The following is a 25,121-nucleotide window of genomic DNA, read 5'->3' as shown; positions in this document are numbered from 1 at the left end:
GGGACTGAAAGCAACCGTTCGCTTTCTTTATTGAAGATTTTGGTGGTACCTACTCCAGATAAAGCAACTGGACTGCAACCAATGAACACCCTTCTGTAACCAAGTAAGAAAAGAGGTCTGCATGCCCAGCTCTGAAATGCTTCCCCTGGGGTTCAAATGCCATGATGCTTCCCTTGGGGTTCAGTCTTTCAAGCCCTCAGTCCCAATGACTAATTGAAATAAGGGCAGTCAATACCTTGCCCGAGCAGGTTCTTCCCAGCATGCTGTTGTTGGACACCCACCTCCCAATCACTGCCTTGTGCCTAGTCCACATTTCAGCCCACCATGCCTCTTGACCAGATTCAGAGATGAGAGTGTGGTTCTTGGGTAGTTTGGGTAAAGTTAGTGGCCTTTGGTTGGGGAAAGGGGGTGAGTTAAGGATTTAGCTGCTCATTCTCCTGTCCTTCAAACTACCTTAAACAAGGGGAAGTCACTGGTGGTCAACCAGTGAAGTGGAAGGAGATACAGCCAGCAGGCTCCACCACCTGAGGACTATCCCATCATGGTGAGGGCCTCCTGTGGTGCTCTTCTTATACAAGAAGGGTACCTGTAAGGGCAGAATCAGCACAGCTACCATTACCAGGAGTCTCCTGGCACCAAGAATATGTGGTATGAAAGGAGGGATGAAATGGAAGAGATGCACATTCAAAGCGTTCCTATATCCTACTTAAATCCCTGGTGCTGGGATGGCCTATAACCCTACTGTTGGGTTATAGGCCATGTCACCGTTGCAAGTGAAGCAACACCCTGATCAGCTCCCAGCACGGGAGAGAGATGACAGGAAGGCAAGCCTAACTGAGCCCAGTGATGTTGCTAGCCCAAATCCAGAACGGCACTTGCATGCTAGCGGTCTGCACCTGGCAGGGTCAAACTCTCAGAGTCTCTGCAGGGAGCTCAGCACAGGCACGGAGATTAAATTTAGCCGATGGACTGTCAAACCAGTAGTGTAGCCTGGAAATGCTACCATTAGATACAGCCTTGTAAGACCAAACGGTCAGGGATCGGCCATCTCTGGCCAAGCATGAAGACGTAGCACATTTCTTACAAACCAGTTTATTTGCATTTTGACTGGAGCACAGATTTTAGAGACAGATTTCTTTTCTTCTGCACAACAGTTCAATAGCCAGTGCAAAATATGCTTTTTTTTGTTTTAAATTTCACGTACAAAAACAAAACAAATGACGAACAAAAAAATAATCCCAAAAGTGTGGCAGCATGACTTACAACTGGTACGCCCCAGCCTTCACTCCACCCACCTCTGCTAGCCCGTCCCCCTCCCCTTGCCAATCACTCTTAATTGGTCAAATGTCATCTACCGTATCCCCAATGGCTGCATTGTGAGTGAAGAGAGGTAACCCCCACCGCCCTTTAGCAGAAACACCTACCCCAACCCAACTGGGATAACAACGACGTACAACTAAAACAAATATTGGAGAAACATAAGCCTTTTAAGAAAGAAATTTCAACGGAAAAAAAAAAGCTCATGGAGAGACTGAACAAATCTTAGAGAATTATAAAAAAAAAGAAGTTATGAATCTGAAAGGCACAGAAAGTAAGGTATTCACTTAACCCACTTCTAAACCTAGACAAGTATATTCAACTATACATCCAGTCAGTCGCCTGGTATTCACCCAAAATTAAAAAGATGTCAATCCCAGCAGACTGTGCACTACTCTGAGTGAGATCAGACCATGATTTTTGCAAAAAATCAAAAAAGAATTAGCAGATGAAGCAGGAAGTTAACCATTTCATAAGCCGGAGGGGAAAGAAAATAGGAGCACAAATGTTTCTTCGAAAGCACAGTCAAATAATAATCAGCACTCCAGCACAGTCATCCTCCACAGGATTGCTAGAATTGCAGCCAAACAGCAAAGCAATACAACCAGCCTAGCGTCGCTGTGACGTGGCTATTTCATTTAGGAAATAGCTCGTGTTTATGAAACATTGCCCGATGTAATGGTTTTAATTGCGTTTAACGAAATCATCCAAAAGCTGCAATGTAGAACTACAGCATTAGTGTCAAAAACATGGATTGTCTTTAGCAAGGCACGGGGCTTGTATCTTAAGAAAGGCATCAAAGGTACACTAACTGTTTCAAGTGTACCACGTTTCGAGCTATGGCAAGTATATAATGCACTTGGAAAGATCTCTCCAAAAGGAACCGGGTAGGTATTCAAGCTGGATCAACTAATTCCTGACTGTGAATGGAAATGAAACACAGCAGAGTACCAGTGAAAGCTCAAAGGACAAAACACCCAGCGCATATACATGCCTATATATACGGTATAGTATACATGCGTCAAACACCTCCCAGAAACCAACAGGCAAAAATCCTTCCACGTGTGTACACTGAGATTTCATGCACTCAGGTCTGGAAAGCCTACCCCAGGGGCAAATCAACCTACTGAAGTCCTGGCCAGTTAACACAGCAAGAGGTGGGTACCCGGGGAGTTCACTTCTATACTGCCGGCACTGCACCATCTTACAAGGAAGGCACTCGTTTATAATCAGAAGATCAACTGACCCTCTTTTTTTCCTCCAGAAGTTTTGTCTATACTTTCCATAGAGAATAGAGCGAGATGCTTTCATGAATGCTCTGCCCATCACCAGTTGAAAAAAAGAGGCATTTGTCCCCACTGACTTAATTCTGTAAGCCTGGGGACAATGTGACTTCTGAAATCATTTTGAATATTTATCATGGATCTGGTTTTGGTATGGGCTTCTGCTTTTGTATCATGTTACAGTGAGTGTGATACAAAAGCGGAAGCCCATACCAAAACCAGATCCGTGATAAATATGCAAAATGATTTCATAAGTCATGTAGTGTATTGCATGGCTTTCATTCGTAGTTTTGATTCCTTCCCCTTTCACATGCAGAGGAATCACAGATTGTACTGGGACAAAGTACTAGAGAAGTTCAAGATGCCATCCATAAGCTCTAGATTTAAGAGAAGAGAGGAAAAATCATTTCCCCTGACAGTGAACTGGAGATTTGGTTACGTTAAAAAAAACAACCCCCAAAAAAAAAAAACTGGGAAAAAAAAAAATCAGAGAGAATTGAGGACAAACAAGATTTTAGGCACTTTTACCCATTCCAAAAAGATCAGAGTAATTGGACCATAGTGGGAGGATTACCGCTTTTGCATATTTACAATACATAAAAAAAGCCAAGAAATCTGTCTTTGTATGGGTAAACGCACCTTTTTTCTCGGCCCGTGTCAGGATCCTGCATTTAACCTTAGGTCATTGGTTTAGGCCACTGTCTTTATGTAGAGTAGTGTTTCTTGGGATGAATTTAAGGCCTACCCATCCATACAGTGCAGTCTGGGAACAGTATAGCAGAAAATAGTTAGTAGGTGCAGGCTCACATGAGAACATGCTGCGTGTTAATCATTGAAGTGTGCAGGTTTTGCAAAGTCACGCAAAGGTGTGACAACCTGCAGTAGCCCTGGAGTCAGAAGGAGGATAGTCTTAAAATGCCCCACGCAAGCTGCAAGACATTGTATAAAGACTTGTACAAATGCACCGATTCCTTGACTGCACTCTCTCACTGAGCCGTGACAAGTCTCAAGTGAATCTCAGTTATTCCTTTAACAATTAAGTTAGGGCTTAATTGGGAATAATTAGGGAGCAATTGGCTATAGTCAAGAGTCATGTGGCTTTAGCTAAATCAAGAGTTAAGCAATTCAACCCTGCTACGGCTGGTACAAGAGGGCTCGTACTGGTATATCCTGTTCCAATATGGGAAGGGGAGCAAAACGTCCTGACACCAAAGGCAGCTTTTACCTCTATAAAGGAATTCAAACTAAGAGAAGAGGTAGCATAAATATTCTAATTTAAAAGGAAAAAATAAACCCCAGACACTTCTGATAAAGATCGCTGTCTTGTTACAAAATCCATGTAGGCCAGTATTTTGGTACCGGTCTCATGTACTTCCTTGCAAACAAAAATTGCTTGCTAAAATAACCAAGAGTAAATGAACCTGTCTGGGGCAAATACAGTTTGGTGCATGCTAAAGTGTGATTATGAATGATGTTTCCCAGAAAATTCAGAATGAGTGTTCACAATGCTTTACTCCGACTGTGGGATGGCTGCAGTCGCAGCATTTCAGCGATAGCATGTTGCACGATAGCATTTCAGACTCAAAATTGGACCTGTCCAATGAACATTTAAAAACCACGCTTGTTGTATCAGATCTGTTTAATCAAGTGTGGTATAAAAGGAGAAGGGTCTTAAGAGAGATGGGTCAACAATATAAAGTAGGACTGCAAAAAGAAAAGATGCAGTCAGGATCCCAGAATGCCAGTGACGTCCTATTAACCACCTACGAAATGAATCTAAATGAAAGCTACGTGGAAAAATGAAACGGTACGGAAATTATCCTAGTGCAAAACTTTGTATCAAACGGCCACCGAATTTGAGAGAAAGAGGGGAGGGAAAAAAAAAAAATATATATATATATATATATATATATATATATATATATATATATATATATATATATATATATATATATATTCGAGGCCCCATTTCAAACTCAGCTTAGATTACAACCAAAACGGTACCGGGTTGCCCCAGGAACGAGTGGAAGTTGTATACCACTATCGAGGACACAAACCCAACATAGCACATACAGCACGTGCATCAAAAGTATGATGGGCAGAACAGCAAATCCTTCCTCTTAATGACTTAGTTCAAGTCAGACCCTTAAGATTGTTATTTATGTATTTAAACGTCTTAGACCATAGTGAGGCAGCATTCATAACTGGAGAGGTGTCTAAATCCCTACCGGAAGTAGTATCCTTTCCGATGCAAACCCTGACCCTGCGAGGAGGGGCAGAGGTGTTGAACCGAAACGGCTCACCTCACACGACGCAAGTTGATTATAAGCGTTAAGCCAAGTCGTAAGTCTTTGCAGGATCTGAATTTTATCATTCTGGAGCTTTAGCAGCTCACGAACATTGTAGTCGAGATTTCCAAGCTACCTGGCCTTTGACTCGGCACTCCGGGCTATCCCTCTAACTGCAGTGCATCATGGGAATTCAGCCCATAATTAAAAAGGGAGCATGGAGGCATGAGAATGACAACTCTGATCCATCCTCCATGTTGGCTCGAGCTCACATCCTTTAACATCCAATTGAGCATTTCAGGTTGGAAACAGCCAAACACTTGCTTTCAGCATTCCTGGCCTGGCCTATAATCAAAGCTTTTCTTTCCATGAAAAAAATTTGACATTTCAACTTTTAAGCCCACGTCAGGGCGAAAACAAAATCCAAAGTATAAAGGTCATGCGGCGTAGAAATGGGGATGTCCAGCGGACACTACAAGAAGGGCCCAGAGAGGCCAACAATAACCATGAGGTTTTGAATAAGAAGCAAGAATAAAATAGCAGCTGTATGCAAGAAGCAGTACCCAAAACGCTGGTTTACCTGAGCCTGGATTCAAATAAATGAATTGCATTTGCTATTGCGGACAGCTTCTAAAAATAAAAAGATACAGCCAAAAATCTAATTCCCAGTTACAGCAAGTGCCAGTTAACAAGCTTTGTCAAACAGAATTAAATCTATAGCAATAAAAAAGGGTCTACAGTCTTAAAAATAAGCCCTCGAAATCAAAGTTATTCAACAGAGGCTATTCTAAAGCTGGACGTATCAAGTGGTGTGAACTGTTTCCCATCCAGCTGATACTTCCCCTCATTTGAATCCCTAAAGTCATTGTAATGCATGCATTTTCTCTTTGTGCAAAGTTCTTCTGAATGGAGAGTGTTGCTGACAGCGCACTCGAATGATGAATAATCCCCTTTCACCTCATGGGGTAACAATGGGATAGAGCTACAAAAAGTTACAAAAATATTTTGAAAGCACATTTCACCATTGAATGAGCAAGCGGGGAGGGAAGGGGCCTGGGGAGACTTTGGCAGGGTACCAAGAAAAGGAGTGGATTAGCCCAGAACCTGCTTGGTTGGCAAAATGAATGGGAAGGTAAGAGGATAAGCCATTCATTCAGAAAATACGGGATTTTTTTTTCTGGATGGGAAAGATGGAGGAGAAATGCAAGAATCACAAACAGCCGTGACCGACTGGTCGGCACCTAGTGTCAGCCCACTACAGTGTCCAGCTACCATGTGCAAGCCAACAGGAAAGGCTGAAGACGTGGGTTGGTCTTAAAACCAGATTCCCTCTCCCCAGTGCCTTAGTGCTGATGCTAGTCATCTCTGTCCACCGCGGATCCACAACCTGGAGTCTGCCCCTGACAGCAGGCACTTGCTCCCTTCCTTTCAAAAGGCTGAGGAGGTGATGGCAGTCGTACCAATGCTCCCTCTTGCATAATAACTTCATGGTGACCAACCCTTGTCCAACTCCGTTCTCTGCCTGGGATACTAGGACCTACATCTCCCCAAGCTCAGGGGAGTGGATTTAACTCCAAGTCTGTTGAGTGCAAGACAAGCAACCTTGGTAACAGGGACCTGAACTCTATCTCCTCCTCCTCCGCTGAGTACCCCAGTCACCAATCTCTCGCCAGTCATGCATGCTGTCTAGCCCAGTGAGTTTCGGTTACTCTCCTGGACCGTGACACAGTTTCAGTAGAAGGGTAAAAAAGATGGATGTACCCCGACTCTGCACCAAGGTGACTAAGGCACCCTCCTAGGAGGTGAAAGATAGGAGTACAAACCCCCAAGGCTGAGAAGGGAATTAAACCTCAGGTCCATGACATCCTGGAGTACTCCAAGCACTAGGTTATTATGCAAAGAGGGGCACTAGCACTGTCACCTCTTCTAGTAAAAGAAAGCAGTAGTCACCGCTACCTTCTGCGAGGAGCCCAGCGAATGACAGATATGGCCCAGCAAGATTATGGTTGTGTCATTGATGGTTTCATATGGCATCAGAAACTATAACAGATCAATCTACCCATACCCAACCATGAAGGGGCTGGACAATTGTTTTGCATTTCCCTTTAGAATATGATAGGTGTTTCTGTGCAATTACTAGAGACCTCAATAACTCTAGGGTCTGAAGGGTAGGGTGGTGGGAAAAAATAATATGTACAGACTCTGGGAGATGCTCATCTTCAACCTAAGAAAACTATTGGGCTATAAGGTTAGTTCTTCCTCAAGGACATCTGGTATCATTTCAGTTCACGGGAGCACTATATCCAAAAGGGTCTTCAGGTTTCCAGTCTGGGTGATAGTAATCCTCAGTGAGGCACTGTCGTTATTAGGCTGTGAAAAGTCCCACTAGGCCAAGTGGTCATTTTAAAATGATGTGGTAGCCATCGTTGCTTTCAGCTGCAATGAAGAAATGAAAGCTTTTATTAACAACGTGCAGGAAACCATCCTTCCTGATTTGGCTCTGCTGCATATTGGTAATGGGGATGCATACTGAATTTCCCACCAAAGCTACTTATAGCTCAGTATAAAAAAAAAAAAAAAAAAAATTGGTGGGGTCTTTTGTCATTTTAACAGAAACCCTGGAGGCCCAGTAGGGCCCATTGATTCTAGTGATGTCAATGGATGTTAGAGTATGGGCCAGATCCTCACCTCATGTACCGGATATCGGTCCATAGAGCTAAGCTTATCTCACACCAGGCACGAGTCTTCCTCAGTGGAGCTCCACTCCACCTAACCCAGTGCAATCAGGAGCAGAGTTTAGCTGCTAGTGGGACAATGCCAGATTTATAGTGTTATAATGGAGAGCAGGATCTGGCCTGGGAATTTCTGCTCCAGCATCAGTTTTATTGCCCTCTTTAATTCTGTTGGATGCTCGAGATTCAATTAAAAATAGGTGCACAGATAGCTCAGGTGTGACCCAGAGCTTCAGACAAATCACGGAGAAGCTAGTTGCCTTCTTTTACCACAAACTGTACTCCCAGATTCCTATGCCAGCATATCCAGGGGCTCTTCATAATGCAAACTCCTTGTTTAAGACGGATGATCACTTTACGGCTCAGCAACATTTATAAATTTAAATTAGAACATGACTTTCGACGTGTAGGTTAGAACAATTCAAGCCCGTATACCTCCACAGTGCTATTTAAACTATAATTCTCGAACGGACTCCACCAGCAATGGAGACCAAAGTCATACTTGAAGGGGGACTTTAGGCTGTTCTCATCCCCTATATTCCACGTTCGCATGCTGCAATTCTTCTCCTTGCAACTCTTTCCCTACTGTTGTCAGTAATTTCCACGCTTTTGGGAAAACAGTGGTGTTAGAAAACAAGCAGCATCAGAAGTGCTCACCTTTCAACGTGGTGATAACAAAACAAGATTCATCTTGGAAGTTTTGTACCATCTGTAAAAAAAAAAAAAAAAAAGTCTTGGGTTACATCGAACATGTTGAACGCAAGTTTCATTCAATGCCCATTATTTAATGCAAAGGGAAACAGGAATTCAACAGACCTCTAATTCTACAAGGCAATGAGCATTCATGCTTCAATCCATAAAAGTATTTAAAACGTGCAAGTAATCCATTAGTGTCAAAGGGATTGCTTGTGCTTATAAGCAAGCCCATGCTCAAGTGTTTTGCTGGATCATAGCTGGCATATTCAAAGCATTGCAAAATAGAGACCATAGAGGTTTCCCTCATCCTACCTGGTCACCCTTGTCCATCCCCACTTTAAGGGCTGGATCCTCACACAAAAATTGGCCTAGTTCCCCATGGCTTCAATAGAATTAGACTAGCTTCCCCTAGCCTAAAATATGGTCTCGTGCAGAACGATGCACTGCTGTTTTCTCCGATCTAGGTTTGGAATATCCCAAGCAACAGGGCATCATTGCCTTCGGGAGATTGTCCAACTCCGACGGGGTTTGATCCTACCCTAAACTAGTCAGTGGCAAAGACACCTACTGAATTCAGTATGGACCCATTCAAACTACACTTCCAATAGGAAGGAAGTGAAAAGAGCATTCAAACCTTCAGAGTTGTATGCCAGTGTAGCCTGATGGACGTCAGGGAAGTTCTGCCACTCTAGACCGTTAAAGGACATGGTCTTTTAAACCTAACAATAGATTCACTAATGAAAATGTCTTCTAGCATGAGCACATGGCAGCGTTTAACAAAGATCACTGGAATAACCATGCTTATGGCTGTGGGAAGGCTTCTGAGGGCCTTGTTGCATGGTAATTTTAGGCAGCTTCTGGAGCTCTTCACCCCTGGACTGGCTGCACATTAACACTTTTAAGTGGCTTAATGCACTCATTATTCATCCTAAGGTTATGCCCCTCCAGGGAAAGATTCTCTCTAATCTGCCTAATTTTCCTCCTGTTTCATTAAGATGTGGCCACTCTCCACAGCTGTTCCACCCAATTTGAAGACTCCAGCATCCCAGGATGCAGCGGCTCCTCCTGAGTCAGGGTGAACAAGGATGCAGCAGGGTGCAGCAGGGCTGGGCATGGTGCCTCACTGATCGGGGACATCTGGCAGAGCCAGTGCTGCAACCCTCGAGTGCCTGGCAGCTGTGGTACTTCCCGCCACTGCTCGGACCAGCTCGCTTTGCCCAGTGGGAGCAGCAATGGAGTTCTGCCCCCAGTTCCTAGTCCTGCCCTTGCTCACCAAGCCTGTAGTGGCAAGTCTCAGATATGCAGGTGAAGGACAGCCAGAGATGGTTTTTCACCTTAAGGTGCAATTGCTCCACTAAGCGGATCAACATTAATCTGATTAACTTTTATGCGGCTTACAGCATAGGGTATAACAAGACCCTGAAGCTATAAGGAATACATTATATTTTCTTATGCCATATGCACCTTTTGCCCCTAAAAACTAGTCCTCCAGAATCAGGGTGCATTTTAAGCAAGGAAGCTGAATTTTCTTTGCTGGAATATTATTATTCAGAGGCTACATAGTAGTGCAAATGCTGCACCGATAACACCGTGCTTTGCCTAGATGCCAAGACATAGAAACTTATAGGAATGGCAAAAGTAAAGACTGTTGTGGGGAAGGTCAGGAGCCAATCCAATTGGCATAACTGACTAAATGAGAAGCAACCAGATATTCAAGACAAGCGAGACCCATAAACAAGGCCCCAGGTTGGCCAACAAGTCACTGGGCATACAGTTCTGAGAAACATGGCTGGATATGTCATAACATGAGCAAATCCTTCTTAATGTCCATCCCCACTGGCTATACCGAGCACCTATCCCTAGCTTTTCAGCTTCAACCCCAGTCAACAATAATTCCACTTCCCTTCTCAAACTATACTCCCTTTCCACTGCCAATTCACCTCAGACTAAGGTAATCCCCCTATTTGCTTTCACCCCCTTGAATTGCTCCCGCCACAAATTGGTCACAATGTGGGTTCACCTAATGAAGCATGAAGTGCATTCATACTGTGCCTCTCATTTAAATAGCTTTTCCCCCACTCAGCTATCGCCGGAGCACAGGAGATGAAAAATAAAGCAATAGACGTGGTTAATAAGTAACTAAACCTTTTCATTAAGACCCCCTTTCACTAGAGCTAGTGGAGGCAATTCCCCCACTACAGGTTGCCTCAAAGCACTTTGTGACTTTTAAACTTCGAAGGTTGCAGATTTAAATCAGGGTGAAGCAGCAAGGAGACTTTTAAAATAAACATTAGAGGCTTAAATTTAGGCTTCATTTGAGTCCTGCTCTCTGCTTCATTTGCTTTAACTGTGTTCCTTTCTAGTCTAGTATCAGGCTATCTAAATGAAGCTCCTTAAGTAATTCTGGGGCATGAAGGAGTGGGTCATTTAGAAAAAAAAAAAAAAGAAAAGGCAATTAGGTCATTCCCAATTAACATGAAAATTAACTTGGTCCATTGTGTTAAGCCATTGTACAAGGGGACACAACTGGCCAGAAGCCAATGAAATTGAGTGAAAATCATGACAAAGTATATGCAAAGACCATTCTGTTGGCCCATACTTAATGGAGATGGACTGATCTGGGATGCCTCTACTTTTGGGACACAATAGGTCCCTATTTTCAGACCAATGCTCTGAAGATTAGATCCCTTTAAAGTGCTTCAAGTTGGCTGGGTAGCCAATCAAATGAAAACTTAGGTTTTAGATGTGCTAATAGTTGGAAAATTGAAATACATTTTAGGTTAAAAAAACAAAACAAAAGCGCATACAATTTCATAGATTCATAGATGTTAGGGTCGGAAGGGACCTCAATAGATCATCGAGTCTGACCTCCTGCATAGGCAGGAAAGAGTGCTGGGTCTAGATGATCCCATCCAGATGCTTATCTAACCTCCTCTTGAAGACCCCCAGGGTAGGGGAGAGCACCACCTCCCTTGGGAGCCCGTTCCAGACCCTGGCCACTCGAACTGTGAAGAAGTTCTTCCTAATGTCCAGTCTAAATCTGCTCTCTGCTAGCTTGTGGCCATTATTTCTTGTAACCCCTGGGGGCGCCTTGGTGAATAAAACCTCACCAATACCCTTCTGTGCCCCCGTGATGAACTTATAGGCAGCCACAAGGTCGCCTCTCAACCTTCTCTTCCTTTAATAAGAAAAACATTATATATATGAAGTAATTAATGGATTTAAGACCCAAAATAATCTGGGATAAGTGTAAAAGAGCCGGGCACTTTTTCAGCGTTACTGGCCCTGAAAAAAAAAAGTTTCCTTGAAGGCTCATTCCACAATTTTAAAGGCCAGTCTAACTTAAAGAAAAAGGTCAGGCAATGGGTCTTGAACTCATACTTTAAATACCAAGCATCAGATGATGAGTTTTGCTTTAGCTTCTTACCTCATTGCTCACTAACACATGGATCCCTGTTGGTCCCTGCCGATAGATCCGGTTGATCTGCTGTGTAGAAATGCTGTACAGGTTTGCAATCTTCTCCATTAACTCCAGGGTTGTCAACTCTTCTAAGAAGATTGCATGATACACTGAAATAATTTAAAGACACCAGCTTTTAGCCATACGACTCAGAAACTAAATCCACTCCTGGAGAAAAATTAAGGGCCAGGTCCAGAACTAGTTTAAGTCAGTCTGGGCATGTCTACACATTCAATTAAAGTGCTTTAGGTAATGTGCATTAAATCTAGTACCTCCATTGTGAGGTGCTGGAAAGATGCATATTAGCCTGTTTTAATGTGCATTAGCTAAAGAGCACATTCTTTGTGATGCTTTAACACACGTTAAAATAGGCTAAGATGCATTAATGCACACATGTAGATGTGATCTGTATCACCTTTGTGCTGCGACCAATTATATCAACAGGAGGACCGAAACCAAAATGCCCAATGTTTGAATGTAGACATTAGCCAAAAGCTGAATCGACTTTGCCAAGAAAGAAAAAAAAATCCCTTGAGGACCTTTAACAAAACCAAAAGGTTACACGACATGACAAAGCCACCTTAGTAAGAAGCAAGTTAAAACTCTGGGGCACGTGATAAAATCTTGTGACTGCCGACTCCATTTTGGCACTCTTGACTGCCTCTGCAAAGGTTGGTGCTACAGGAAAATAAATGAATTTCTATATTAAGAAAAGCTACCCAATAGCACTTTATAGGCCATTTCAGTCCTAGATCACAAAACACACGCGAATTTAATGCCATTATCCCTTTTTTCCAAGTGAGGCCCGAGGCAGTATGGCATTTGCCCAAGGTCATGCATTCAATTGGCGATGCAGCCTCAACTAGGCACGGAGAGACGTGGACTCTAGTCTCATACCCTGTCCTCTACATTGTACCACCGTCAGGCATTTCTATGCATGCTCCATTCTCAGGTCACATTTGTTTCCTTCAATTTGAACTAAAATGAGAATTGCCTGAGGTACAATGACCACCATTAAACCGTCAATGTCTATTAAGTGGAGTTATACAAGATAAGCATGTTACTTTGTTTTAAGCATAGGCAACAGATTCAGTATCCCAGATGTAATCAGCGGTAACTTGAAAATGCAGACTTTAAAATTGGATCCACTGTATCACATCATTATGCATTTATAGGAAAGCCAATACTCCATTTTCAAAGCCTTTTAAAGCATTTCCAGTATCAGTCCTTCACGTATGTGGAGAAGCACGTGTACAAAGATAATTGCAACCAGCCAAACGTCATAAGCTTTGAAATGTGTGCTTATGAAAGCTGCCATTTTTTCATCTTCCATAACGTGACATGGTTTAGTTTTTCATTCAGAATTAATCTAGTGAGTTGTCTACACTGCTGCACAGTGGGTGCATCTACACATGTGCATTTACTGCTCAGCAACTAAAATGACTACACAGTACAGGTGCACACATCTACACATGAATGCCCATACTGCATGCTAAATATGATGACTTAAGTTGATTTGAGTGTAAATCTGATACCTTCATGTTGCAGGTATCAAATTTATGCCTAGTTAGTTACTGCGCAGTAATGCACATGTAGAGGCCTTACTGCACAGTAACATTGTGTGTGCGTGGACTGACTTGGGGCTAATTTTAGTTCTAAGTCAGTCCACATACTGCGCTAATGCGCTTTAATGCCAGCACATGCAGACACCAGCCTATTCCCACTTAATCCACAGTAAATTTAAGCCAGTGTAAATGCATGTGTAAACATGCCCGGTGTGTTTGATTTCTCAGTGAAAAAAACCCAGCAAAATAAAAAGATAGCTCCCCTATCCAATATCTGGTTCCAGCTTCTGTATTAGAGTTTGAAAACTCTATTGCTTGAAAACTCTTAACACTTAAATGCATGAGATCTACTCTTGGAGGCATCTCAAATGGCTTCAGACATTTTAACTTGCTATGTTCAATCTATGAAATCCAGGAGACTGGACAAGCATCTGGCTGGAGCCGTCTGACCCCAGTGCTCTTTCCTCCCCGGGCAGGGGGTCGGACTCAGAGACCTGCTGAGGTCCCTTCCGACCCTAGCGTCTCTGAATCCATGAACCCTGGTATCAGGCTCTTGAATATTTGTGGGCTATGTGTTATAATCAAGACACTTTAAACCTCCACCTGGTTCTTTCATGTGCATTGTCACTTAGAGCAAGCTAATGAGGATGGACTGTTATGCGTCTCAACTTCACTTGTGCAGACAAATGATTTGTAGTCCTAGATTTGATGTGCCTCTGCTAGAAGGACAAGTCTTACACCGAAATCCTACACGGACCCCCAGATGGATTTTAAAATGCAGCTTCCTCAGAGGAGTGATGAAGACTATTGCTCTTACTACCTTTTTGATCTATGGTTCTAGGGAGTTCAGGTATTTCAGATCTCATGCTTGTACTGCACGGTAAACGGGGAAAACCAGCAAAAAGCAGCAGCATTTGTGACCAAAAAAGGATGAAATAACATTGAAAAAAAAAAAAAAAAAATCACTCCACTCCAGTGAAGGTGGAGAACTAAATTCACTCTCGGTTTAGGTCAGCACTTAACGATAAAAAGAATGGAGCTAGCACTAGTTTAAAAGGGGCCGCAATCTCCTTGCCATCCAAGGGTTTTGCAGAAGTTTCAGTAGCTCTCCTAGCAAGTACGAAGCTGACTGGGATGAAAACCCTGCAAGAATCGTTGGGAAGAGAGAAGTTATATATGCTTCAAATCCCATCCCTATTGTGACAGTCCCTTAGGCACGGTTCCTACGGCAGCTGAAGGGTGGCACAGTGCTGATACCACTGCCTACCCCGATTCCACTTCAAAAAGTGAATTGCCTCCCAGGCAGGCAGCATGCAGTGTGGGCTTCCCTTGCAGGAGCCCAAGAGCCAAGTAGAACTGGGATGAATTGGGCCCATTATTTACAGGGAGCTGGGAAACAAGGCACAGTTCTCATCAGATGAGCAGGTGCGCCAACCCAGGTGTGCCAACTTACCGCACAGATTACTGTCCCCATTCTCCCGTTTGTGATGAGACCTGTTCTGCTCCGGTTCCTGACAGACATAAATTGTCATCTTAGGCCTTACATTCCTGTAGGGAAAAAAATATATATATAGTGATAAGTCTTCATTACAAGTACTGTGGTGTTGCTCTGAGCAGATCCTCACCACAGAGAAGAGACACTCAGATGGCTCCTGGGACCGGTTTGGGTATTGCAGAAACAAGCAGCTCTGGGGAATCTTAATGCTACACTGCAGGGGACCTGATACCCCAGAGTTGGGGGAAAGCCTGAGACTGCAAGGTGCTAAGAGGATGCTAAACATCCCCAGCTCCTATGATGCATCTAAGAGTTGGCAGTGCCTGGTGGCTTGTAGGAGGTTTGCTCTACCTTAGAAAAATGAGGCCTGCATTTACTGGCTTCAACCCAGCCCAGATAAGTAATGTGTCACTGCTCCTGAGAACGTTTTGTGGGACAATTGTGAGCTTGGTCCTTTTAATTCATTCCCTGCCTTAGCAGAAAGCTAGGGTGAAACATAGGTGCAACGTGGCAGGTGGAGTAGTGTCTTCCCAGAACTGTACTGGGGTCACTGATTCCAAATAGACTTCCGAAGAGTCATATTAGATTCATTTTTTACTTTTAACTGACACGAGCTGGGCAGTGTTCAGACTGAAGCTTAGACCATGCAAACCATTAGCAACCGGCTTCTGAGACGACCTGCTTTGAGCCAGTCCCTTTGAGTTCAGTGAGCTCTGGACGAGCTAAAGGATGCTGAAGTAGTCCTACATGGAAGTGATGGGTACGCACCTTCCTTTGATTGCATTAAAAAGCCGAATTCCATCAGCAGGGCCACAGATCTGAACAAAGTCTTCTTTGGACATCTTTAGTAAGTCAGCACCTGCACGTGGCAAGGAGAGGTTTCAGACATTAACCTAAGAGCTTCCATCTACAGAGTCGAATCAGACTGACTTGCAAAGAGATATCGGATAAATGGTTTATATTCAAGACGTGCCTAGCACGGGCAATCCCTGGGAAAATAAAATCTAAGAAACAGTGATCCAGAGGACATAGGCATTAGACCAACATGACTACAACCTACACCCCTGATCCAGAGGAAGCATTTAACCGATGCATGACAAGCTAGAATGGAGTCACTGGTCAGCGGGCTCAAGTCTGCTTCTGCTACAATCGAAAAGCATTTTAATAAGCAACTCCAAACACAATTTGGCCATTGATCCCTTGTGACCCATGATGATGAACGCAGATAACGGCTAGAAAACATTCTGCCACAAAGGAGTATTTAAAGAAATGTCATGTTGAACGGCATGGGGGAAACAAGTTACAGCAAGCAAAATGGGAAGCAAGGGACTTGCTGGATATCACTGTCCACATGCTTCCCATGAGAAGAGGGAAAGCTGAGCCGTGACAGTGTACCCCTCAATGGAAGAGGATAAATTGCCGTGGAATAGCTTTCCCTTACCGCGAGGGAAAAAGCAGGTACGTTGATTGTTATCACGGATCTGCTGACTGGCTGTAACTGTTCATACCTTAGAAGTATTCAGTTCCTCCAAGGCCAACTTTGATGGAAATAACAACTTTTCAGGTTCTAGGTCAGAAGCTAGAATTTCAGCGACCAAGATTTTCCAAATTAAGCTGCCTGAAGCCCGATTCTCAGATCCATATTTCGGCGTAAATAAGCAGCCCAATTGCCAGAAGTACCCAGTATTCAGCTAATCCCACCACTAAAACTAGCCTCACCCCTTCCATTCTCCAAGCCTTAGTTCCTCTTTCTAAAGATTCCTCCGGTCTCACGCTCACAATTCGCTTTGGCGAATGCCGGCAAGATGGAAAGCCTAAGCCACACTTATAAAATGAAAAAAACCCAAAAAACCATGATCATATGGAGCCTTTAAAAACTTACCCGAAAAGCTGGAGAAGAGTCTACAGAATGGAGAGAACCTATTACGATGAAGCCACTGCTGGGCATCTTGAATAGAAGCAGAGGGAAGGAGATGCTACATTGCAAAAAGAATAAGAGGGTCTTGAAATGAACTGTTCACCAGTGTCCTAAAAAAAGAAAAGCATCACATTAACATGATCTCAAATACTTACGTCATTGCTGGGAGGCAGGAACTCCACTTGGTGGGTTGGAGAACTGTTGCTAAACGTTGTATAAAAGTTGGGAGAGAAAAAATATTATTTTAAATTTTACATTGAAAAATTAAAAAAAAAAAAAAAAGTTCTGGTCATCTTCCCCCATTCTCCCTTGTCTTGCCCCGTAGTTTCTTATCCACTTGGCATCTCTTCTCCAGATAGAAAGAGGATACAGTTAACTTGAGACCAATTCTGTAGCAAATTGCCACTAGCTTTGCCTTTCTTGCTGATTTTCAAATGCATATGAAAAGCAAGCAGATGTCTTCTAACCCACCCAATCCAGTCATCTTTAGAGGGAAGAAACAGGCATATCAGACCCAATAATTCTGCTCCTATGAAATTAAATCCCCAATAGCCTAGCAAAAATCTGATGATTTTGATTTTAGCATGACAGGTGTGGAATAAACCCGAATGTTAACCCTGATCACATCTCCCTTTTCGGACACAAGATTTCTCTTGGCTTTGGCAGGGCTGGCAACAGATGCCCCACCATTTTTCTGCACCAAACTGATCTGATACCACAAAACACTGAAGTGCACTTCTGCAACTTTCTGCAGGCTACAGGTTCAAGCTGGTCCATCGGAGCGAGTCACTATTGTAAAGCCACTCACTAAGAGAGGATGATTTGCCATTGTGGGCCAGGGGCAAACATTTAACAAACTTCAATGACCGGTTGTGGGAATTCGCTTGAGCAAAAACAGAGCAATGATCTGATCTGATCTGATGTTAGTATTTTAAAGGAGGACGAATAGTGTTTGAACAGTGTTAGTACAGACTGGTTTCCAAACATGCTTTATCCTCCAGTGTGGACAGTGCTTTAAAACAAACCAAGATTGGCCCACAGAGCTAACCATTTATCTCTGAATGAAAAAGAAGTTCTCAGAAGAGATATCCAAATCTCCCTTCTTATCTACACCAGGAGCTTAAGTTATTTGGGGAAATGCTAATATAATGCTCACTTCCATCCCATGAACTTTAGCTTTATCTAGTTCTACTAGATATGTATTATCCAGCCCTATGGCCCAATCCAAACCTTCCTGCAGGAAAGAGCAGAGCTTTCATTGACTTCTTAAGGGGGGAAAAAAAACTCCATGGATAATCCAGTAAACTGCCTGGTTTATTTAAAAGGCAGGTTCCAGAAACTCCGATGCGTAGGAGGATTTTCACCATGAGAGTTGCTCAACGTTTGGGTACCAAACTGCGATGGTACTGACATGATGTGGGGCGGGGAGGGGGAAAGAGAGACGTACTGAAGGATACTGACCCACGAAACGCACAACCTTGAGAGTTAGGCATATGGCCATCTGAGCCACGTCTATAGGATGGTTTAGCAGCTCTACTCCCGCCGTCGCCTCCGCTTCGGGGCAGTTCATTAGAATCCTCGTGGTGTTTTTATTCGAGATTCCACTACCTTCAAACCTACTCAACTGGCACCGCCGCCCAAGTGGTTTGGGAGCCAGAAGGTGATGTAAAGCCACTCAAGAAGTCCTCAGTGCCTTTAGCTCCCATCAGGAAACGTTCAGCCCTTGAAGTCATAGTATAGGACCTTCTATCCATTACTTCTATAGTGTGTAGCACTTCCTATCCATAGTATAGGACTTACTATCCATTACTTCTATGGTATGTAGCACTTCCTATCTAGAGTATATGGCCTCCTAGCCATTACTTATATGGCATGTAGCACTTCCTATCCATAGCATACGAGTTCCTCTCCATTACTTATATTTAGCATATCAGCACTTCCTATCCATAGCATACGAGTTCCTCTCCATTACTTATATTTAGCATATCAGCACTTCCTATCCATAGCATACGAGTTCCTCTCCATTACTTATATTTAGCATATCAGCACTTCCTATCCATAGTACATGACTTCCTATCCATTACTTGTGTATAGCACTTCCTAACCATTACTTCCAGCACTTCCCAGTCATTACCATCAGTCAAGAAGTTCACAGGGGCTGTAAAAGGGGGGGATGCACAAGCAGCTAACATAAGAAGAATTTCATGCTGCTCCCATTATATTCCCAAGCTGAAGGGAGATGTAAATATTCTGCTCTATGAGAGCTTCTGGGTTGAAATGAAAGGCAGCTCACAGGCAGGGCAGCTAAGGCTTAAAACTACTATCCACTGGTCAGCTAGCAAGGAAGTGGGAAACAGGCTCCTTGTGACAAATGGACTTCAGTTGGGCTAAGTGCCTAGCTCCAGTGCAAGAGCTGCACGACCCATTAGGAGAAAGGAAGGGTGTAAACACACACACACAGACACACGTGTGTGCGCACCCATACAGGTTGTGTGTCAACTGAGAAGATAAAGAAGGCATTTGTTACGTACCCATCTCCAAGGCTGAAGCTGTTTGGAGAACTGTTGTAACTCGGAGATGGAGCGTTGTTCATTTGATAAGGCACGTCTGGCCATGGAGAGCACTGTTTGAACAAAGCCAATGGGGACACTGAGCACGGAGCACTGCCAAGGGATTCTCCTTTTACACCAATGATATGCTATTGCCACTCTATCCACCCCTGCCGAGGAGAAGGATGTGGCCCCAGTGCTCGACAAATTCTTTCCCATTGTGCATTTCCCCTCCCTCCCACCTCCCTTCCCACAAAGCCTGTCTTGGCTTAACACCCAGCCAAACGGGGCTCTCCCAAGTCAATTCAGACTGAAGGCTGAATCTGTCTGACGATACAGAAATAACCCAGCTGGGAGCCTCGAGTTTCAATTATAAATTCTCAAACTACAGCAAAGGGACCAGAAGCACTTTGTATTATTTGGCCCGATGCATTCAAAATGCAGGCCTGCGCTATCAGCAGGGGAAGTCAAGTTATAAAAGGAGGTTGTTACAAGAAAATCCCAGCTGGACACAAGCACAGCTGCTGAAGACCTTTGCAAACACGCGTGCAAATAAACAGACGGGTCAGGGGAACTACAGTTAGTTCCCCTGGACTGACACCGGCACAACTCCACTGAAGGCAGTTGCTCCGTTCTGGATTTACACCACTGTAATCAGTAGCAGAATCAGGCCCTGTTTGATGTCCGCTGTGGAATATCCCTGTTTGCAATGATAAAGAGGAGACTTTTTTTTTTTTGTGGCATTCCTGGGAGTTTTATCACCTCCACAAACAGCTTTGGCAAATATTTAACTCTTGAACAACCAGAGCCAGAGGATTTCCTGATTGAACGTGTCAAAGTGCACTGGTGCCAACAGAAAGAGCCCCGGGACGGGTCAACCCTGTAGGATTAAGTCTCTTTGCACAAAGATCTCACTGGAAAGGACCACTCAGCAATATAGGACAGGTTACTTAGAATACTACTTCCACCTCCCCTCCCCCTGCCTAATGAATGGGGAGAGGGTTGTTTTTACTATTGGGATGGAGGAAAACCCAGCTCGGAAGCAGTATCCCCAGGCATCCCTTGAGCAGTGAGTTTGAAGCCTGCCGCACACTGATGTGCAGCATCTGGATTACGGGAAGACGAAAACCTCCTTTAAGCCGTACCCCTGCAGGATGCAACTGGAGCATCCGCCCGTTGCAGAACAAAGCTGATCAAGACCCAATTCAGCGTCGTGGGTTGTGAAGTACGTTCATGCAAGAACAGACATTGCCAGCTGGAGCAGGCAGGGCTAATTGAACACCATTTAAAAGCTAAGCTACTTGATTCAAATGTGCTGCCCAAATGCAACAGGATGGCGTCATGCACGGACCATCTTACCTCCGTGAGAATGGTGGTTTCATAAGAAGGCTGATATTTCTCCTTCTCCTGTGCTGTCTTCTTCTCCATTTTCTCTCTGTCGGTCTTCTGTTTCCTGTCAGCCCCTTTAGGCTATAATCACAGAGCACAAGCATTTCCTTATGCCAAGTACTACAGGGCTGGTAACAGAGGGCCACAGGTTTTGTTTCATCTGCGTACAAAAGTCTTGTTGACATCTATGGGCTTTCTACACATGGAAGGAGAGCAGGACAAGGCCTGTATTTTTCAAGCAGCCATTTAAAACAAGACTCTCTCGTGCCTAACACATGCTTTGATCATTCCTGTAGCCCTTCCGACACATGCCGAGGGTAAAAAGTCGCCCCTGTGATTGGATACCGGCCCTTTTAAAGCGCAAATCTGAGTTAGGAGGGTCAGCAAACATTGGGAAACCTCAAAAAGTACAACAGCCAACACTGAACTCCCTCCATCAAGGAGGGGACGTAGATTCGGTTTGGACCCCTACTTCAACGAGTCCCTCCGTGGAACTCGGGGGCCACTGACTAAAGCATCGGTTTGGTGAAACCAGTTTGGGCAGCAGTCATGCTCCTAACCTCAGGGGGAAGCAAGACCACTCGGGAGGACTGCCCTCCTGTTCTTGACTACCTGGCTGCAAATCTAGAGAACTCTACTGAACCCATGGGAATCGCTCTGGATTTATACAAGAACAAGTTCGTAGGTGCCTGGATGCTTCATAATATTTTATATGCGCACACGGTAGTGCCTTCCAAAGCATAGCAGAATTAGCAATACAGAGAGTGTTAATTCTAAGCCATATAATTATATACGTCTTCTCTTATATCCTATGTACACCTCTAAACATTAAAACAGAATGTTTTATATTTATGTCATCTATAATTTAATATATATTATATATTTGTGTATGTGTGTCTGTGTATATACACATGCGCACACACACACACATACATGCACACACACGGGCACACATGCACATGCACACACACGCGCACACACGGGCGCATGCACATACATACATGCACACACACGGGCACACGCACACATGCACACATACATACAGGCACACATGCACACGCACACATGGACACATGCACACGCACACACATGCATACACACATGCACACGCGCATATGCACACACACACACACACATATAATCTACGTTAAATTATAGATGATATTATATAGAGGTCTATATAGGATATAAGCCATATACAATGAAATGGCTTAGAATAAACACTATCTTTATTGCTAATTCTGCTACGCTGCGAAAGACAATACCTCTCGGGAGTTAAGCCACCTTCGATATAACAATTTCATTCTGCATATGGGCGCCTTCTCATGGAGTTGTCATTCCCAGCACCACAGCCATAAGCTGTTTAAAACTTCCGAAACAGCACCCAACCGCAGTCGCCTCTCTCACATTGCACGGGTTATGGAAGGATCCATCTCCAAGGTCATGAGTCTCATCAGGGTCACGCAGCTAGATGCACAGCATGGTTTGTACTGCTATAGTACCAGGACGTTTGGCCCCTTCACTCCCAGGAAAAAGTTCCCTTGGAAGAGCTGGAGAGTCGCCACTTTAATGGCTTTCTTCCTGGCTCTATTCTTGTAATGTAAGCAACACTAGCACAAACATTTTGAAAACCTCGAGTCCTGCAAGACCAACATCCCCCCGGTCTTACCCCCGAGACAACTTAGGCAAGCCAGAACTAGCCCTTACCTTGAACACTTTGATCTGACAGCTTGCCGAATGCAAGTGCTCTGTATATTCGCCGTTCTCGTTCTGCTTAAAGGTGTCAATTTGTACCCGGAAAGGCACTCCTTTCTCCCCGCCATGTTTCCGTGGCGTGAACTCTGTGCTGATACAATGCACCTGGAAAAACCGAGATTGTGTTTGTAATAGATTGGGTGAAGGAAAGCCAGCACCACCCTGAAGTTCGGGGATCAAAGGCAGTGGTTCTCAATTGCACTTCTAGATTTGAGGTGTGCCCCCCAGAAAATGCCAACTCTTAGGTTTTTGCTCATTTTTTTTACTACAGAAAAGCACTACAGCTATGAATGCCACGTGCCTCCAAAAGCTGGGGGGGCATGGCGACTGCCTGCAGGCAGTGGTGGTGGTGCTGGGAGCGTGGCAGCGGAGAGCTCCTGCAGGTGGTGGTGGTGGCAGCGGTGGGAGCGTGGCAGCGGAGAGCTCCTGCAGGCAGTGGTGGTGGTGCTGGGAGCGTGGCAGCGGAGAGCTCCTGCAGGCAGTGGTGGTGGTGCTGGGAGCGTGGCAGCGGAGAGCTCCCGCAGGCAGTGGTGGTGGCAGCGGTGGGAGCGTGGCAGCGGAGAGCTCCCGCAGGCGGTGGTGGTGGCAGCGGTGGGAGCATGGCAGCGGGGAGCTCCTGCAGGCAGCCACAGCAGTGTCAGCAGCAGAGGGGTGGGGGGATTATGGATTAACATTATGGATTCCTATTTGAAATCTCTGGATTTATCTTGTGAATCATGTTTGCACATTCAACAGCGCTAAAGCTGCATGCCATGTTGGGCACCCTTGAAAAGCTATCAAGGCATCCTCGCGTGTCATGGCACCCTGGCTGAGAATCACTGGCCTAGGGGGACAAGGTTTCAAGTGGATGGGACAATCACATGCACATTCATCAAAGCAATCGGAGTATTTCTCTCGCGTGCACTTTGGCTCCTGTTTCAGTCTCTACTTCTATCAAGCATCCCATGCTACAGACTATCAGCACCACCATTTACTCCTTACCTGGATGAATGCCGATGCCCTCTTTGATGGATCCCACAGAAATTCAACAGTGTTCAGCTGGGTTGGGCTGGCTCTGGGATCCAAGATGCCAACTGACAGGGGGATATCTGTAGGAGAAAACCCCTAAAATGTTGTAAAAATATCAAATTGAAGCAGAGAAGCGGAGTTTCAGACACGCAACGAGACCCATGTGAACAGCCAAGCCAACCAGAGATATCTCATTTTAAACCAATGCAGTCGGGGGTGGTGTTCAACCCCAGACGTACCATTTTTTAAGCAATAATGAAAAATATGGCTTCTAAACATGGTACAGGAAACACAATGAAATAGTCTCACCTATGTCAAGGATGCGGTCCCCCGGACGACTCCATCGCCATCCTTCCAGCTGCTGGTGCTCCGTGTACTGCAGGCGCCGGTCGTGGAAAACCACACGAATGATGCTCTGTTAAGAAAGGAGGGCAGGAGGAATAAAGTAATCCAGAGGCTCTGGTCGGGAGGAGATTTTGGTTTCCCCACTGGGAAGTCTGACCTGTTCTTCCTACTCGTGTCTGTTCTGGAGGAGAGCAGTGTCCCATGAAAGTCACCCAGCACCACATCTGTCCGATTTCCAACAGGACCGCTGAGAATTGCTTCCACAAGGCAATGCTCTCTTTGCACTTTGCAGAGACCTTGTCAATTGGAATTTGCCCTAATTCCGGCAAGAGATGGTCCGTCATTGATCCCCAGTGCCGCTACTCAAGTACAGACTGGGAAAGCCTCTGTTTACAACCAGCAGCACTTTACCCCAGCATCACTTGAGGCGTGCACCAGCACGGCTACGTCAATGGTCGGCAACAAACCAATTGCTGGAATCAGGACAAGTGCCCAGTGCGGACAAAGCCAAGAGTAGCGGTAACACCTAGCACTAAATGTCTTCCTTTACATAGTCAAAGTGATACGCTAACATGAGCCAAGTACCCCTCACCTCCCAGTTTCCAAAGGAAGTCCATTTCCTTGCTTTGACCATCTATTCAGGATGGAAGCAAGAGATGCATTTTTTCATATGATCTAGAGAAAGGCCCAAATCGGACCCTAAACCCAAGCACCACAATCTGAAAGAAGCCAGAAGTTCAAAATCTGAATCCAGATCCATATTTTGCAAGTTCTTCCTGTTTTTTATTCTGCTCTTTATAGGACACTTAAATCTGCCTAAACTAGGGAGATGTTCTAAATCCAGATCTGGGTCCAAATTTTGCAAGCGTGCCCCCTCTCTTCCCCTCAGAAGAAAACCTGGATCACTCCAAACAAGAGTTTGGGTGAGGAAGGTTTGATATCATTACAAGACCTGGATCCAAGATTTTGAGTGGCTCTGTTTTATTCCCCCCCAAGTGAAATCCCCAGGACCAGAACCAACTTCTGTACTTTGTGGGCTGGGCCCACGCCAACGTGAACTGGAACTGTGCAAAGTCACATGAAAAATGGGGTTCCTCCTTCTGAGGGCACATCTCGGCACAGGTCTATGGATCGTGGGGCCAATTTATAGCTTTGCATGGGTTAGACAGGAGACATTGTGACTCTCAATGGTATTGACCCCCTTTAGCCTTGAATTTTGGGATTCGTTTGAACCCAAAGCTCAGTGAAACTCTAAGGACGTGACCGGGACCAAATGAAAAGCTTACAGGAAACCCCACAAAGCCAAACTGCAGAGTCCCAC

The 25,121-nt window shown here is 44.6% G+C and overlaps 1 protein-coding gene across 1 annotated transcript in view; it reads right to left on the bottom strand.

The window, feature by feature from the left end:
- Positions 1–1,076: 1,076 nt before the first annotated feature.
- TFCP2L1 (transcription factor CP2 like 1) overlaps positions 1,077–25,121 on the bottom strand; it is a 50,107-nt gene continuing 26,062 nt past the window's right edge. The window contains exons 4-15 of the mRNA XM_059727487.1: positions 23,765–23,870; positions 23,429–23,535; positions 22,400–22,552; positions 20,663–20,773; positions 19,286–19,377; positions 16,910–16,958; positions 16,719–16,812; positions 15,605–15,695; positions 14,795–14,889; positions 11,744–11,886; positions 8,278–8,329; positions 1,077–7,324 (exon numbers count right to left, since the gene is read on the bottom strand). Of these exons, the coding sequence (XP_059583470.1) occupies positions 7,287–7,324; positions 8,278–8,329; positions 11,744–11,886; positions 14,795–14,889; positions 15,605–15,695; positions 16,719–16,812; positions 16,910–16,958; positions 19,286–19,377; positions 20,663–20,773; positions 22,400–22,552; positions 23,429–23,535; positions 23,765–23,870 (1,131 nt within the window). The 3' untranslated portion in view covers positions 1,077–7,286. The remainder of the gene's footprint in view (positions 7,325–8,277; positions 8,330–11,743; positions 11,887–14,794; positions 14,890–15,604; positions 15,696–16,718; positions 16,813–16,909; positions 16,959–19,285; positions 19,378–20,662; positions 20,774–22,399; positions 22,553–23,428; positions 23,536–23,764; positions 23,871–25,121) is intronic.

Source organism: Alligator mississippiensis, chromosome 4 (genome assembly GCF_030867095.1).
Source record: "Alligator mississippiensis isolate rAllMis1 chromosome 4, rAllMis1, whole genome shotgun sequence".
Taxonomy (NCBI): Eukaryota; Metazoa; Chordata; order Crocodylia; family Alligatoridae; genus Alligator; species Alligator mississippiensis.
The sequence above is the reverse complement of the archived record's forward strand: the minus strand, read 5'-3'. Positions and strand labels throughout refer to the sequence as shown.